The sequence below is a fragment of the Oncorhynchus mykiss genome, chromosome 32 (assembly GCF_013265735.2).
Source record: "Oncorhynchus mykiss isolate Arlee chromosome 32, USDA_OmykA_1.1, whole genome shotgun sequence".
Taxonomy (NCBI): Eukaryota; Metazoa; Chordata; class Actinopteri; order Salmoniformes; family Salmonidae; genus Oncorhynchus; species Oncorhynchus mykiss.
The window spans coordinates 3,757,294-3,770,386 of record NC_050572.1 but is presented as its reverse complement, the minus strand read 5'-3'; the positions used below and the strand labels follow the sequence as shown (position 1 = coordinate 3,770,386).

At 45.1% G+C, this 13,093-nt stretch overlaps 1 protein-coding gene across 1 annotated transcript in view; it reads left to right on the top strand.

Annotated features, from left to right (window-relative positions):
- csmd2 (CUB and Sushi multiple domains 2) overlaps nucleotides 1-13,093 on the top strand; it is a 384,085-nt gene that overhangs the window by 109,221 nt on the left and 261,771 nt on the right. Inside the window, exons 17-20 of the mRNA XM_036971824.1 lie at nucleotides 7,792-7,994; nucleotides 8,399-8,590; nucleotides 12,153-12,291; nucleotides 12,805-12,992. Coding sequence (XP_036827719.1) covers nucleotides 7,792-7,994; nucleotides 8,399-8,590; nucleotides 12,153-12,291; nucleotides 12,805-12,992 — 722 coding nt within the window. The remainder of the gene's footprint in view (nucleotides 1-7,791; nucleotides 7,995-8,398; nucleotides 8,591-12,152; nucleotides 12,292-12,804; nucleotides 12,993-13,093) is intronic.

Genomic DNA, 13,093 nt, shown 5'->3' with positions numbered 1-13,093 from the left:
TTACCTTAACATGTCGAGACAGTCACCTTAACATGTCGAGACAGTCACCTTAACATGTCGAGCCAGTTACCCTGACATGTAGAGCCAGTTACCTTAACATGTCGAGACAGTCACCTTAACATGTCGAGACAGTCACCTTAACATGTCGAGCCAGTTACCCTGACATGTAGAGCCAGTTACCTTAACATGTAGAGCCAGGGGGTCAGAGTTAGGGGAGGAGGAGTGGTATAGAAGGGAGGAGGGGTCAGAGTTAGGGGAGGAGGAGTGGTATAGGAGGGAGGAGGGGTCAGAGTTAGGGCAGGAGGAGTGGTATAGAAGGGAGGAGGGGTCAGAGTTAGGGGAGGAGGAGTGGTATAGGTTGAAATGGTTTTCTGGTGGTTGTCTGGTGGTTATGTAGTGGTCATGTAGTTGTTATCTGGTGGTTGTCTGGTGGTTGTCGGTGTCTAGGGATGCATCCCAAAATGTCACCCTAGTCCCTATATAGTGCACTACATTTGACCAGGGTCCTGTTTTGAATAGGGTGCCATTTCAGTCACATCCAGCATCAGCATTTTCAAAAGATTCAAGTTCCTCGGCGTGCACATGACTGACAACCAGTAATGGTCCCTTCACACAGACAGGGTTGTGAAGAAGGTGCAACAGCGAGAGGGAGTGATGGAGAGGGAGAGAAGGTAGAAACAGCACATTCGGTGAACAGGTCAGGGTTCCATAGCAGCAGGCAGAACAGCTGAAACTGGAGCAGCAGCGCAACCAGGTGGACTGGGGACAGCCAGGAGTCATCAGGACAGGTAGTCCTGAGATACGGCCCTAGGGCTCAGGTCCTCCAGTAAGGGAGAGAGAGATGGGAGAATTAGAGGGAGTATAATGTAAGATCACACCAGATGAGAAAGGAGAATTACACCAGAAACGAGATATGAGAGGTTGATCCTAGCCCCTCGGGACATACACTGTTGCAGCATAGATACTGTAGACTGAGACAGGGGTGTGTGTGTGTGTGTGTGTGGGGGGGGGGGGGGGGGGGGGGGCTGGCATGACATGACACATGGGAGAGCACTAGTAAGCCAGTGGCTCAGCCCTCGTAATAGGGTTAGAGGCAGAGAATCCCAGTGGAGAGAGGAATGCTGGCCGGGCAGAGACAGAAAGTATGGTTCGTACCTCCAGTGCCTTGGCGTGCACCTTCACACCCCTGGGCAAGACTACACTCAATCATAGGACCTACTGAAGAGATGAGTCCTCAATAAAGACTTCGAGACGGAGTCTGCGTAAAGGTTCGAGACGGAGTCTGCGTCTCTCACGTGGATAGGCAGATCATTCCCTAAAAATGGCCCTTCACAGGGGAAAGCCATGCTGTTTGCTTAGAATTTCTATTCTATAAGGAGGCCTGCATCTTAAACCGTAGTGTAGGTATGTACGGCAGGATCAAATCGGAGAGATACGTAATACTTTGTAGGTTATCAGTGAAACAGGAATCCAGTGTAGAGAGGCTAGCATTGGAGAAATATGATCACATTTTTGGGTTCTAGTCAAGATGCTGGACAAAAAGTCCAATGTTACTAAGATTACTAAGATTAGTAAAATGGAAAAATGCTGGCCTTAAACTATTCTTGATATGTTCGGCAAAAGTTAGATCAGGGTCCAGAGTAACGCCAATGTCCTTCACAGCTTTATTTGAGACAACTGTACAATCATCAAGATTCATTGTCAGATCAAACAGCAGATCTCCTCGCTTCTTGGGACGTAGAACTAGCATCTCTGTTTTGTCTGAGTTTAAAAGGAAAAAATAGATGCCATCTGCTTCCTTATGTCGGAAACACAGGCTTCCAGGGTATCGTCTGCATAGCTGTGAAAGGTGACATTGTGTTGCCAAATGACATCACCAAAAGGTAGAATATATAGTGAAAATATATAGTGAAAACATAGTGGTCCTAAAACGGAACCTTGAGGAACACCGAAACATACCATTGATTTGTCAGAGGACAAACCATCCACAGAGAAAAACTGATGTATTTCCAACAGATAAGATCTAAACCAGGCCAGAACTTGTCCGTGTAGACCAATAAAGGTCTCTAATCTCTCCAAAAGAATGTGGTGATCGATGGTGTCAAAATGGGGTCTTAATAAACCAGACTGGAGTGTTTCCTGTACATAGTTTGTCTTCTGGAAGGCAGTGAGTTGCTGCTCTGCAACAGATTTTTGTCTTGCATTTTTGAGAGGAATAGGAGATTTGATATGGGCCGGTAGTTAAAAAATATAAATATATTTGGGTCAAGGTTTGGCTTTTTTTTAAGCATATTACTGCCACTTTTAGTTCGCTTGGTATATATCCAGGTGATAGGGAGAAATGTATCATGTTCAACGTTCTGTAGGAGGGCCAAGCACAGGAAGTAGCTCTTTCAGTAGTTTAATTGGAATAGGGTCCAGCTGGCAGTTGGAAGGTTTAGAGGCCATGACTATTTTCGTGATTGTGTCAAGGGGGATGCATTAAATGTTAAGGTCACATGACACGGTTAAACGCTGTGCCTTGTAAGACTGTTAAGTTTTAAAATCTGAACTGTGGAATTCTACGCATCAATTTCTATACCCTGTGTCTTACCAATGTCGTGGAAATTGCAAGATTATGTTATAAATATTGTTTTTATTTTATTTATATTAGACAGAGTATAGTATTTTGTTAATTATTGTATGTGTGTTCTACTGAGGATGAGCGTCTATGAGATAACACTGACAGAGGAGATTTACGATGTCTTTGGGTGATAAAACCTAAAGAGCTTTCCAGAGAACATGAGGCAATGTTTTTTTGCTATACCGTACCAGGAAGAGACGGTTCCAGTTTGGAGTAGGAGGACCAGACAATGGTCTTTACAATGAAGTAGATACCTTTCATACAAATCTTAACCTTGTGACCATTCTATGTATCTGTTGTTCGTCATGTAGGTTGAGAGTGGTGTATCTTGGCTATAAAATATCTTTGTACTTTTGTGTTGTCACTTTTCAATGGTTCATTAGAAACGGTGCATCATTGTAAGTCAAGTGCTATTGCAAAGCTCTTATTATTAAAGATGTAGTTTAAGTATAACTCTGACTGGTGTGTGATGTTTGTTTCTCCTCATTTGGTAAATACAGAAATTAGCCACCACACCAATTTGATGTAGCTGTTGTATACATAGTGGTGTTCATTAACATGGCTTTCCATCTCCTTGATCTGATCTGGTCCATCTCCTTGATCTGTTTCATATATCTTCTACCCAACACTGGTCTGCTACTGAAGCATGCTGAGAGTATTGTTTCTCATTTCCCTCTAAACCAGGGGTGTCAAAGTCAAATGGACGGAGGGCCAAATAAAAAAATCAGCTACAAGACGAGGGCCGGACTGTTCGAATGTTCATTGAAAATTTTTTAAATGACGCATATAGTCTAGTGAACCTAATTGAACCTACTGAAAACCTAACAAATATATTACAATATGATCAGATAAATAAAGCAATATTTTCTTATGGCTCTGTCAGTAATCTTTAATTTTCAACAGACACAAAAGACACATTTCCTTTATATAAATATCCCCATAACATGAACATTAAATGAAAGAAACCGGTATTCAAGGCACCATCAGTAGACTATATTTTCTATTTTAGCAAAAGTGGGCTAAATTTACTTCAAAGAAAAAACAATAATAGCAATTTTCTATCATCCACTCAACTGAAATATTTTTAAAATATAATTGGATTGAAATACAAAAAAATAAAGTGCAAAAATCTATTAATCAAAAACAACACTTTGTTTAAGGAGAAGTAACATGCAGTGAAAACAAATATTAAATTTTAACTTTTAAACTTGAACTGAGTAAAAACTCTAAATATGTGATTGCACAGTAATGTTCACTTGTTTGAGGTTGAGGGTGATACTTGGTGGTGTCCCATCTTTTCCACAAGTTCATCAATGTTCGGGGTAAGGCTCTGAGCTGAAGAAATCCTCAGAATTGAGTGGAGGTGTTCAGCAGTAAGTCGACTTCTGTGTGATGTTTTGTTCAGGTTCATCAAAGAAAACAGTTGTTCACACAGGTATGTGCCGCCAAACATAGACAACGTTTGAGCAGCCTGGATGCGCAGCTGGGGCATTGTGCCGGGGAGGAAACGGGCGAACTCCGCAGCACCCACTGCCGCATATTTTGCCCTCAGTGCATCATTGCATTGGAGGTCAATCAACTCCATTTGGAGGTTTGGTGGTGAGCTTTCCACGTCAACAGCAAATGGGTTACCGAGCAGTTCCAACCTGCTTTTTTGTGCTTCAAAGTCAGCAAATCGGCGTCGAAAGTCAGCGGCAAGCATACCTATTTTATCAGCCAACTGTGTGCTCGGGAACGCACTGGTAGAGAGCTTCTCTTTCATGGTCTGGCAGCTGGGAAAGTGGCTCAAATTTTCTTTCCGCATCTGCGTCTCCCACAGAGTCAGTTTGGTTTTAAATGCCTTCACTGTACTGTACATATCAGAGATGACACGATCCCGACCCTGCAGCTGCAAGTTTATTGCATTCAGATGACTCGTAATGTCACACAGAAAAGCCATTTCACACAGAAACATTTCGTCTCGGAGTTGTGTTGTGTCTTTCCCTTTGCTGTCCAAGAACAGACAAATCTCCTCACGAAGCTCGAAACATCTTTGAAGCACCTTTCCCTGGCTTAGCCATCGCACCTCTGTGTGATAAGGCAAATCACCATGCTCCGTTTCTAACTCCGTCAGAAATGCCTTGAACTGGCGGTGATTCAAACCTTTGGCTCTGATAAAGTTAACTGTGCGCGTGATGATGCTCATTACATGCTCCATTTTCAAGGCTTTACCGCACAACGCTTCCTGGTGTATGATACAATGATAAGCTGTCAGCTCACCTGTCGCGTTTTCCTCTTGCATCTTTTCCCGTATCTTCGCCACCAGTCCGCTCCTGTGTCCACACATCGCAGGTGCTCCGTCGGTTGTCAAACCCACGAGTTTTTCCCAAGGCAGCTCCATCTCATTTACACATCTTGACACCTCTTCATACAAATCATGCCCCGTAGTTGTGCCATGCATAGGACGTAAAGCCAAAAACTCCTCTGTCACGCTTAGGTTGGAGTCCACTCCGCGGATGAAAATTGACAACTGGGCAATGTCAGAAATGTCGGTGCTCTCATCCACAGCCAAGGAATATGCAATAAAATCTTTTCCCTTTTTCACAAGCTGCTCTTTTAGATTGATGGACAACTGGTCTACTCTCTCGGCAATGGTGTTTCTGCTCAGACTCACATTTAAAAAGAGTTGCCTTTTTTCTGGGCAAACTTCGTCACAAACTTTAATCATGCAGTTTTTGATGAAATCCCCCTCCGTAAATGGCCGGGCTGATTTAGCGATCTCTTCTGCCAAAATAAAACTGGCCTTTTGTAGCCTTTGTTCCATGTCCATATTCTTGTTTTTGTCCGCGTGTTTCGTTTCATAATGTCGTCTCAGATTATACTCTTTCAGTACCGCCACACTTTCTCCACACAGAAGACACACAGGTTTTCCAGCTACCTTCGTGAACATATACTCCGACTCCCACCTTGTTTGAAACCCCCGGTTCTCAGTATCCACCTTCCGTTTTGCCATTTTTGATGGGTATCTGAAAGTTAATTTTACTGTGATGCTGACGACTGCTGTGCCAATAAATATTGAAATGAAGCAGCCTACTGCTCGGTGCGTCACCTTTGCATTGTGGGAAATGTAGTATTGGTGCGTGTAAAAGATCTGCGGGCTGCCGGCTTGCTGCGGGCCGGTTCTAATAATAAATCAAGATCATCCCAGGGGCCGTAAAAAACCTTCTTGCGGGCCGGATGTGGCCCGCGGGCCTTGACTCTGACATATGTGCTCTAAACTCTTCACCTTCAGTCTGTTGCTGGCAGCCATCAATTAATCACTTAGTTCGCTTTCCCCCTTACCATGAATTAATCACTTAGTTCACTTTCCCTCTTACCATCAATTAATCACTTAGTTTACTTTCCCTCTTACCATCAATTAATCACTTAGTTCACTTACCCTCTTACCATCAATTAATCACTTAGTTCGCTTACCCTCTTACCATCAATTAATCACTTAGTTTACTTACCCTCTTACCATCAATTAATCACTTAGTTCGCTTACTCTCTTACCATCAATTAATCACTTAGTTTACTTACCCTCTTACCATCAATTAATCACTTAGTTTACTTACCCTCTTACCATCAATTAATCCCTCTTATATCTCATGAGTCAATACATCACTTAGTTAGCTTTCTGAAAGGTAGCCTAGTGGTTAGAGCATTGGGCCAGTAACCAGCAGTTAGCCTAGTGGTTAGAGCGTTGGACTAGTAACCAGCAGGTAGCCTAGTGGTTAGAGGGGGGAGGGAGCTAGTAGTTAGAGCGTTGGGCCAATAACCAGCAGGTAGCCTAGTGGTTAGAGTGTTGGACTAGTAACCAGCAGGTAGCCTAGTGGTTAGAGTATTGGACTAGTAACCAGCAGGTAGCCTAGTGGATAGAGCGTTGGGCATGTACCAGCAGGTAGCCTAGTGGTTAGAGTGTTGGACTAGTAACCAGCAGGTAGTCTAGTGGTTAGAGTGTTGGACTAGTAACCAGCAGGTAGCCTAGTGGTTAGAGCATTGGGCCAGTAACCAGCAGGTAGCCTAGAGGTTAGAGCGTTGGGCCAGTAACCAGCAGGTAGCCTAGTGGTTAGAGCGTTGGGCCAGTAACGTAAAGGTTGCTGGATCAAATCCCAAAGCTGACAAAGTAAAATCCTGCCGTTCTGCCCCTGAAGAAGGCAGTTAAACCCAGTGTTCCCCTGAACAAGGCAGTTAACCCACTGTTCCTAGGCCGTCATTGTAAAATACGAATTTGTTCTTAACTGACTTGCCTAGTTAAATAAAGGTAAAATAAAATTCCCTCGTATCTCAGGAATCGATCAATCCCTTAGTTAGCTTTCCCTTCTCCTGTCTAAGTGTTCTTCTTCTAGTCTAGTCCATGTGTACACACACCACACACACAAACACACACACACACACACACCACAAACACACACCAGCATCCTACTGTATTGGAGTGATGAAAGGCATCGGTTTTCTTTGTTCAGCCCCAGCTGGTTGACAGATGTCTGGTTAAAGAGAGAAGATTTACTGTTGCTGACTATCAGCTTGTCTAGACTGGGACAGTACATCTGTTAAAACAGTCTCAACCTGGGACTCTAACAGTGAATGGTTAGGTTGTCTAGACTGGGACTCTAACAGTGAATAGTTAGGTTGTCTAGACTGGGTCCTCTTTTCAACCTTTCCTCCATCCCCCCTTCCTCTATGAAACTGCATTTTCCCCTCTTTGTCTGATCTAATATCTCCTGTTCCCCTTCTCCCCCCTAGCCTCCACGACTACCTCATCCTCCTTTTCCTCTCTATACTTCCCCCTCTCCTCACCCTAGCCTCCATGACTACCTCCTCTTCCTCTCTATACTTCCCCCTCTCCTCCCCCCTTGCCTCCATGACTACCTCCTCTTACTCTCTATACTTCCCCCTCTCCTCCCCCCTAGCCTCCATGACTACCTCCTCTTCCTCTCTATACTTCCCCCTCTCCTCCCCCCTTGCCTCCATGACTACCTCCTCTTCCTCTCTAAACTTCCCCCTCTCCTCCCCCCTAGCCTCCATGACTACCTCCTCTTCCTCTCTATACTTCCCCTCTCCTCCCCCCTAGCCTCCATGACTACCTCCTCTTCCTCTCTATACTTCCCCCTAGCCTCCATGACTAACTCCTCTTCCTCCCTCCATAGTCTCCACTTCCTGGTATTCCATACGGAGGAGGTCCACGATGTGTTGCGTATCTGGGACGGTCCCCAGGACGGAGGGGTCCTCCTGAGGGAGCTCAGCGGCTCGACCCTTCCGCCTGACGCCCACAGCACCTTCAACACCGTCAGCCTCCAGTTCACCACCGACTTCTTCACATCCAAACAGGGCTTCGCTCTGCAGTTCTCTGGTAAGAGGTTGAATGTCATATAGTATGCACGAGAGGAAAAAAAGGTCGAAGGGGAATATGTTTGAGTGTTAACCAACCTTAAAATGAATTGGTCTGGATCATAAACGTGTATATGCACCTGTACTGTAAATAGAGCCCGTGGTACCAGTGGGAGATTTGAATGGAAGCTATATGTTCATGTTGATAATGCACTGTGTGCATACTGTTTATTGCTATGTATGTTGAAGTAGCTATTCTACATACCTAGAAATGACTCTACCTTTCTCATCATTGTGATTAAATAAAATGTAGGTTAAACAACAAAAGAAAAAGTGAATTTCCAGTTCGGATTCAGTTAGAAATGTCGAGCTGGAAATAGACTCTTTACCAACGGATTCATCTATTCTTTTCCCCTCTGTCTCCAGTGTCCACTGCTACGTCATGTAACGACCCAGGTCTGCCCGCCAACGGGACCCGCAGTGGGGACAGCAAGGAGCCCGGAGACCGTGTCCTGTTCCAGTGTGATCCCGGTTACGTCCTTCAGGGGGCCACCAAGATCACCTGCACAGAGATCAACAGCCGCTTCTTCTGGCAGCCTGACCCCCCCACCTGCACAGGTAAGACCTGTTAACCCAACGCTCCACCTGCACAGGTAAGACCTGTTAACCCAACACCCCACCTGCACTGGTAAGACATGTTAACCCAGCACTCCACCTGCACAGGTAAGACCTGTTAACCCAACACTCCACCTGCACAGGTAAGACCTGTTAACCCAACACCCCACCTGCACAGGTAAGACCTGTTAACCCAACACTCCACCTGCACAGGTAAGACATGTTAACCCAACACCCCACCTGCACAGGTAAGACATGTTAACCCAACACTCCACCTGCACAGGTAAGACCTGTTAACCCAACACTCCACCTGCACAGGTAAGACCTGTTAACCCAACACTCCACCTGCACAGGTAAGACCTGTTAACCCAACACTCCACCTGCACAGGTAAGACCTGTTAACTCAACACTCCACCTGCACAGGTAAGACCTTTTAACCCAACACTCCACCTGCACAGGTAAGACCTGTTAACCCAACACTCCACCTGCACAGGTAAGACCTGTTAACCCAACACTCCACCTGCACAGGTAAGACCTGTTAACTCAATACTCCACCTGCACAGGTAACACATGTTAACCCAACACCCCACCTGCACAGGTAACACATGTTAACCAACACCCCACCTGCACAGATAAAACCCAGTCTGTACCAACGTTACCAACCTACAACCCAGTCTGTACCAATTATACCAACCTACAACCCAGTCTGTACCAATTATACCAACCTACAACCCAGTCTGTACCAATTATACCAACCTACAACCCAGTCTGTACCAACGTTACCAACCTACAACCCAGTCTGTACCAATTATACCAACCTACAACCCAGTCTGTACCAATTATACCAACCTACAACCCAGTCTGTACCAATTATACCAACCTACAACCCAGTCTGTACCAATTATACCAACCTACAACCCAGTCTGTACCAATTATACCAAACTACAACCCAGTCTGTACCAATTATACCTACCCACAACCCAGTCTGTACCAATTATACCTACCCACAACCCAGTCTGTACCAATTATACCTACCTACAACCCAGTCTGTACCAATTATACCTACCTACAACCCAGTCTGTACCAATTATACCAACCTACAACCCAGTCTGTACCAATTATACCAACCTACAACCCAGTCTGTACCAATTATACCAACCTACAACCAGTCTGTACCAATTATACCAACCTACAACCCAGTCTGTACCAATTATACTTAGCTACAAGTAATTTTCACACAGCCACCCAATGTCTGTCTGTCTGTCTGTCTGTCTTTTCACAGAGAGACAGAGGGAGAGAGAGACACAGAGAGAGAGAGAGAGAGAGAGAGAGAGAGAGAGAGAGAGAGAGAGAGAGAGAGAGAGAGAGAGAGAGAGAGAGAGAGAGAGAGAGAGAGAGAGAGAGAGAGAGAGAGAGAGAGAGAGAGAGAGAGAGAGAGAGAGAGAGAGAGAGAGAGAGAGAGAGAGAGAGAGAGAGAGAGAGAGAGAGAGAGAGAGACGCTAGTTAACAACAGAAATTAAGACATTGTAATTAGCTTCATTGTTTAATCAGGGCAAGGCGTAATTAGTTTGAACATTCCTTTGAAATCACAAACGGAGGGAGATCGGTCATGAGTCGTGTGTGTTCCTGGCTCCAAAGGTTCACAGGTGAAAACCTAACAGGGTTTAATGTCGACAGGCATTAGTGGAGTCTCAATACTGTTGAACCTCTTAAATGGGCCTTTATTGACTCAGCCAAATACATGATATAGGTTCTGACTATGCTGACTTGGTCAAATACAGTCAGGGCCATTTCAGTTTCAGAGTTCATTAGTTACCACAATGCAGCTTACACAAAGGGGTCTGTTTGGCTCGATTGCAAACCACATACCCACAGAAGCTGGAGCTAGCTATGCTGGCACATGAAGGCAATGATTTGGCAGTGGTGGAAAAAGTACCCAATTAGCAAACCTGAGTAAAGATGCCTTTACAAACCTGAGTAAAGAAGGGATGTTCTGTTGTTATCTGTATATTCATCTACATCTCCTGTTTCCTCTCCTCTCTCCCTGTATCGTAATGTTTCCTCTCCTCTCTCCCTGTATCATCATGTTTCCTCTCCTCTCTCTCTCTGTATCGTATTGTTTCCTCTCCTCTCTCTCTCTGTATCATCATGTTTCCTCTCCTCTCCCTGTATCATCATGTTTCCTCTCCTCTCTCTCTCTGTATCATCATGTTTCCTCTCCTCCCTCTCTGTATCATCATGTTTCCTCTCCTCTCTCTCTGTATCATCATGTTTCCTCTCCTCTCTCTCTGTATCATCATGTTTCCTCTCCTCTCTCTCTGTATCATCATGTTTCCTCTCCTCTCTCTCTCTGTATCATCATGTTTCCTCTCCTCTCTCTGTATCATCATGTTTCCTCTCCTCTCTCTCTCTGTATCATCATGTTTCCTCTCCTCTCTCTCTGTATCATCATGTTTCCTCTCCTCTCTCTCTGTATCATCATGTTTCCTCTCCTCTCTCCCTGTATCATCATGTTTCCTCTCCTCTCTCTCTCTGTATCGTATTGTTTCCTCTCCTCTCTCTCTCTGTATCATCATGTTTCCTCTCCTCTCCCTGTATCATCATGTTTCCTCTCCTCTCTCTCTCTGTATCATCATGTTTCCTCTCCTCTCTCTCTGTATCATCATGTTTCCTCTCCTCTCTCTCTGTATCATCATGTTTCCTCTCCTCTCTCTCTCTCTGTATCATCATGTTTCCTCTCCTCTCTCTGTATCATCATGTTTCCTCTCCTCTCTCTCTGTATCATCATGTTTCCTCTCCTCTCTCTCTGTATCATCATGTTTCCTTTCCCCTCTCTCTCTGTATCATCATGTTTCCTCTCCTCTCTCTGTATCATCATGTTTCCTCTCCTCTCTCTCTCTGTATCATCATGTTTCCTCTCCTCTCTCTCTGTATCATCATGTTTCCTCTCCTCTCTCTGTATCATCATGTTTCCTCTCCTCTCTCTCTGTATCATCATGTTTCCTCTCCTCTCTCTCTGTATCATCATGTTTCCTCTCCTCTCTCTCTGTATCATCATGTTTCCTCTCCTCTCTCTGTATCATCATGTTTCCTCTCCTCTCTCTCTCTGTATCATCATGTTTCCTCTCCTCTCTCTCTCTGTATCATCATGTTTCCTCTCCTCTCTCTCTCTGTATCATCATGTTTCCTCTCCTCTCTCTCTCTGTATCATCATGTTTCCTCTCCTCTCTCTCTCTGTATCATCATGTTTCCTTTCCCCTCTCTCTCTGTATCATCATGTTTCCTCTCCTCTCCCTGTATCATCATGTTTCCTCTCCTCTCTCTCGCTGTATCATCATGTTTCCTCTCCACTCTCTCTGTATCATCATGTGTCCTCTCCTCTCTCCCTGTATCATCATGTTTCCTCTCCTCTCTCTCTCTGTATCATCACGTTTCCTCTCCTCTCTCTCTCTCCCTGTATCATCATGTTTCCTCTCCTCTCTCTCTCTCCCTGTATCATCATGTTTCCTCTCCTCTCTCTCCCTGTATCATCATGTTTCCTCTCTTCTCTCTCCCTGTATCACAGCTCTGTGTGGGGGGAACCTGACGGGCCCCACTGGGCTGATCCTGTCCCCAGAGTACCCCGAGCCGTACCCCCACGGGCGAGAGTGCGACTGGACCGTCTCTGTCACCCCTGACTACGTCATCGCACTCAATTTCAACCAGTGAGCATGACACTAATTACATCTAATTACATCCTGACATCCAATCAAAATGTCCCCTTTGTCGAACATTGATGCCATTGGGAGACATCAAACTGATTCCATTGGGAGACATCAAGTCCAAGTTTGGATTCTCCCTCATAGAGAACATGCATGGACAGTGTCAATGTCAACTAATATCAACATGTCTCGGTCTGTTCATATGGTCTAGAATAATCCTTACCCACGTTATTCCCCGGTCTGTTCATATGGTCTAGAATAATCCTTACCCACGTTATTCCCCGGTCTGTTCATATGGTCTAGAATAATCCTTACCCACGTTATTCCCCGGTCTGTTCATATGGTCTAGAATAATCCTTACCCACGTTATTCCCCGGTCTGTTCATATGGTCTAGAACAATCCTTACCCATGTTATTCGCTGGTCTGTTCATATGGTCTAGAATAATCCATACCCAATTCCTGACAGAATTATATTTTCTAATGTAACCAATTCTCTCCGTCTCTGTGTCGTTCAGGTTCAGTCTGGAGCCCAGCTATGACTTCCTCCACATCTATGACGGTCCTGACTCCCTCCACCCTCTGTTGGGGAGTTTCTACGGTACTGACGTCCCCGACCGCATCGAGAGCAGTTCCAACACACTCTTCCTCGCCTTCCGCAGCGACGCATCGCTCAGCAGCAACGGCTTCATCCTGCAGTACACAGGTAGGTCGCCCTCCCCCTAGTGGTGGGAGGAGTAAAGTTGCCCTCCCCCTTGTGGTGGGAGGAGTAAAATCTCCCTCCCCTAGTGGTGGGAGGAGTAAAGT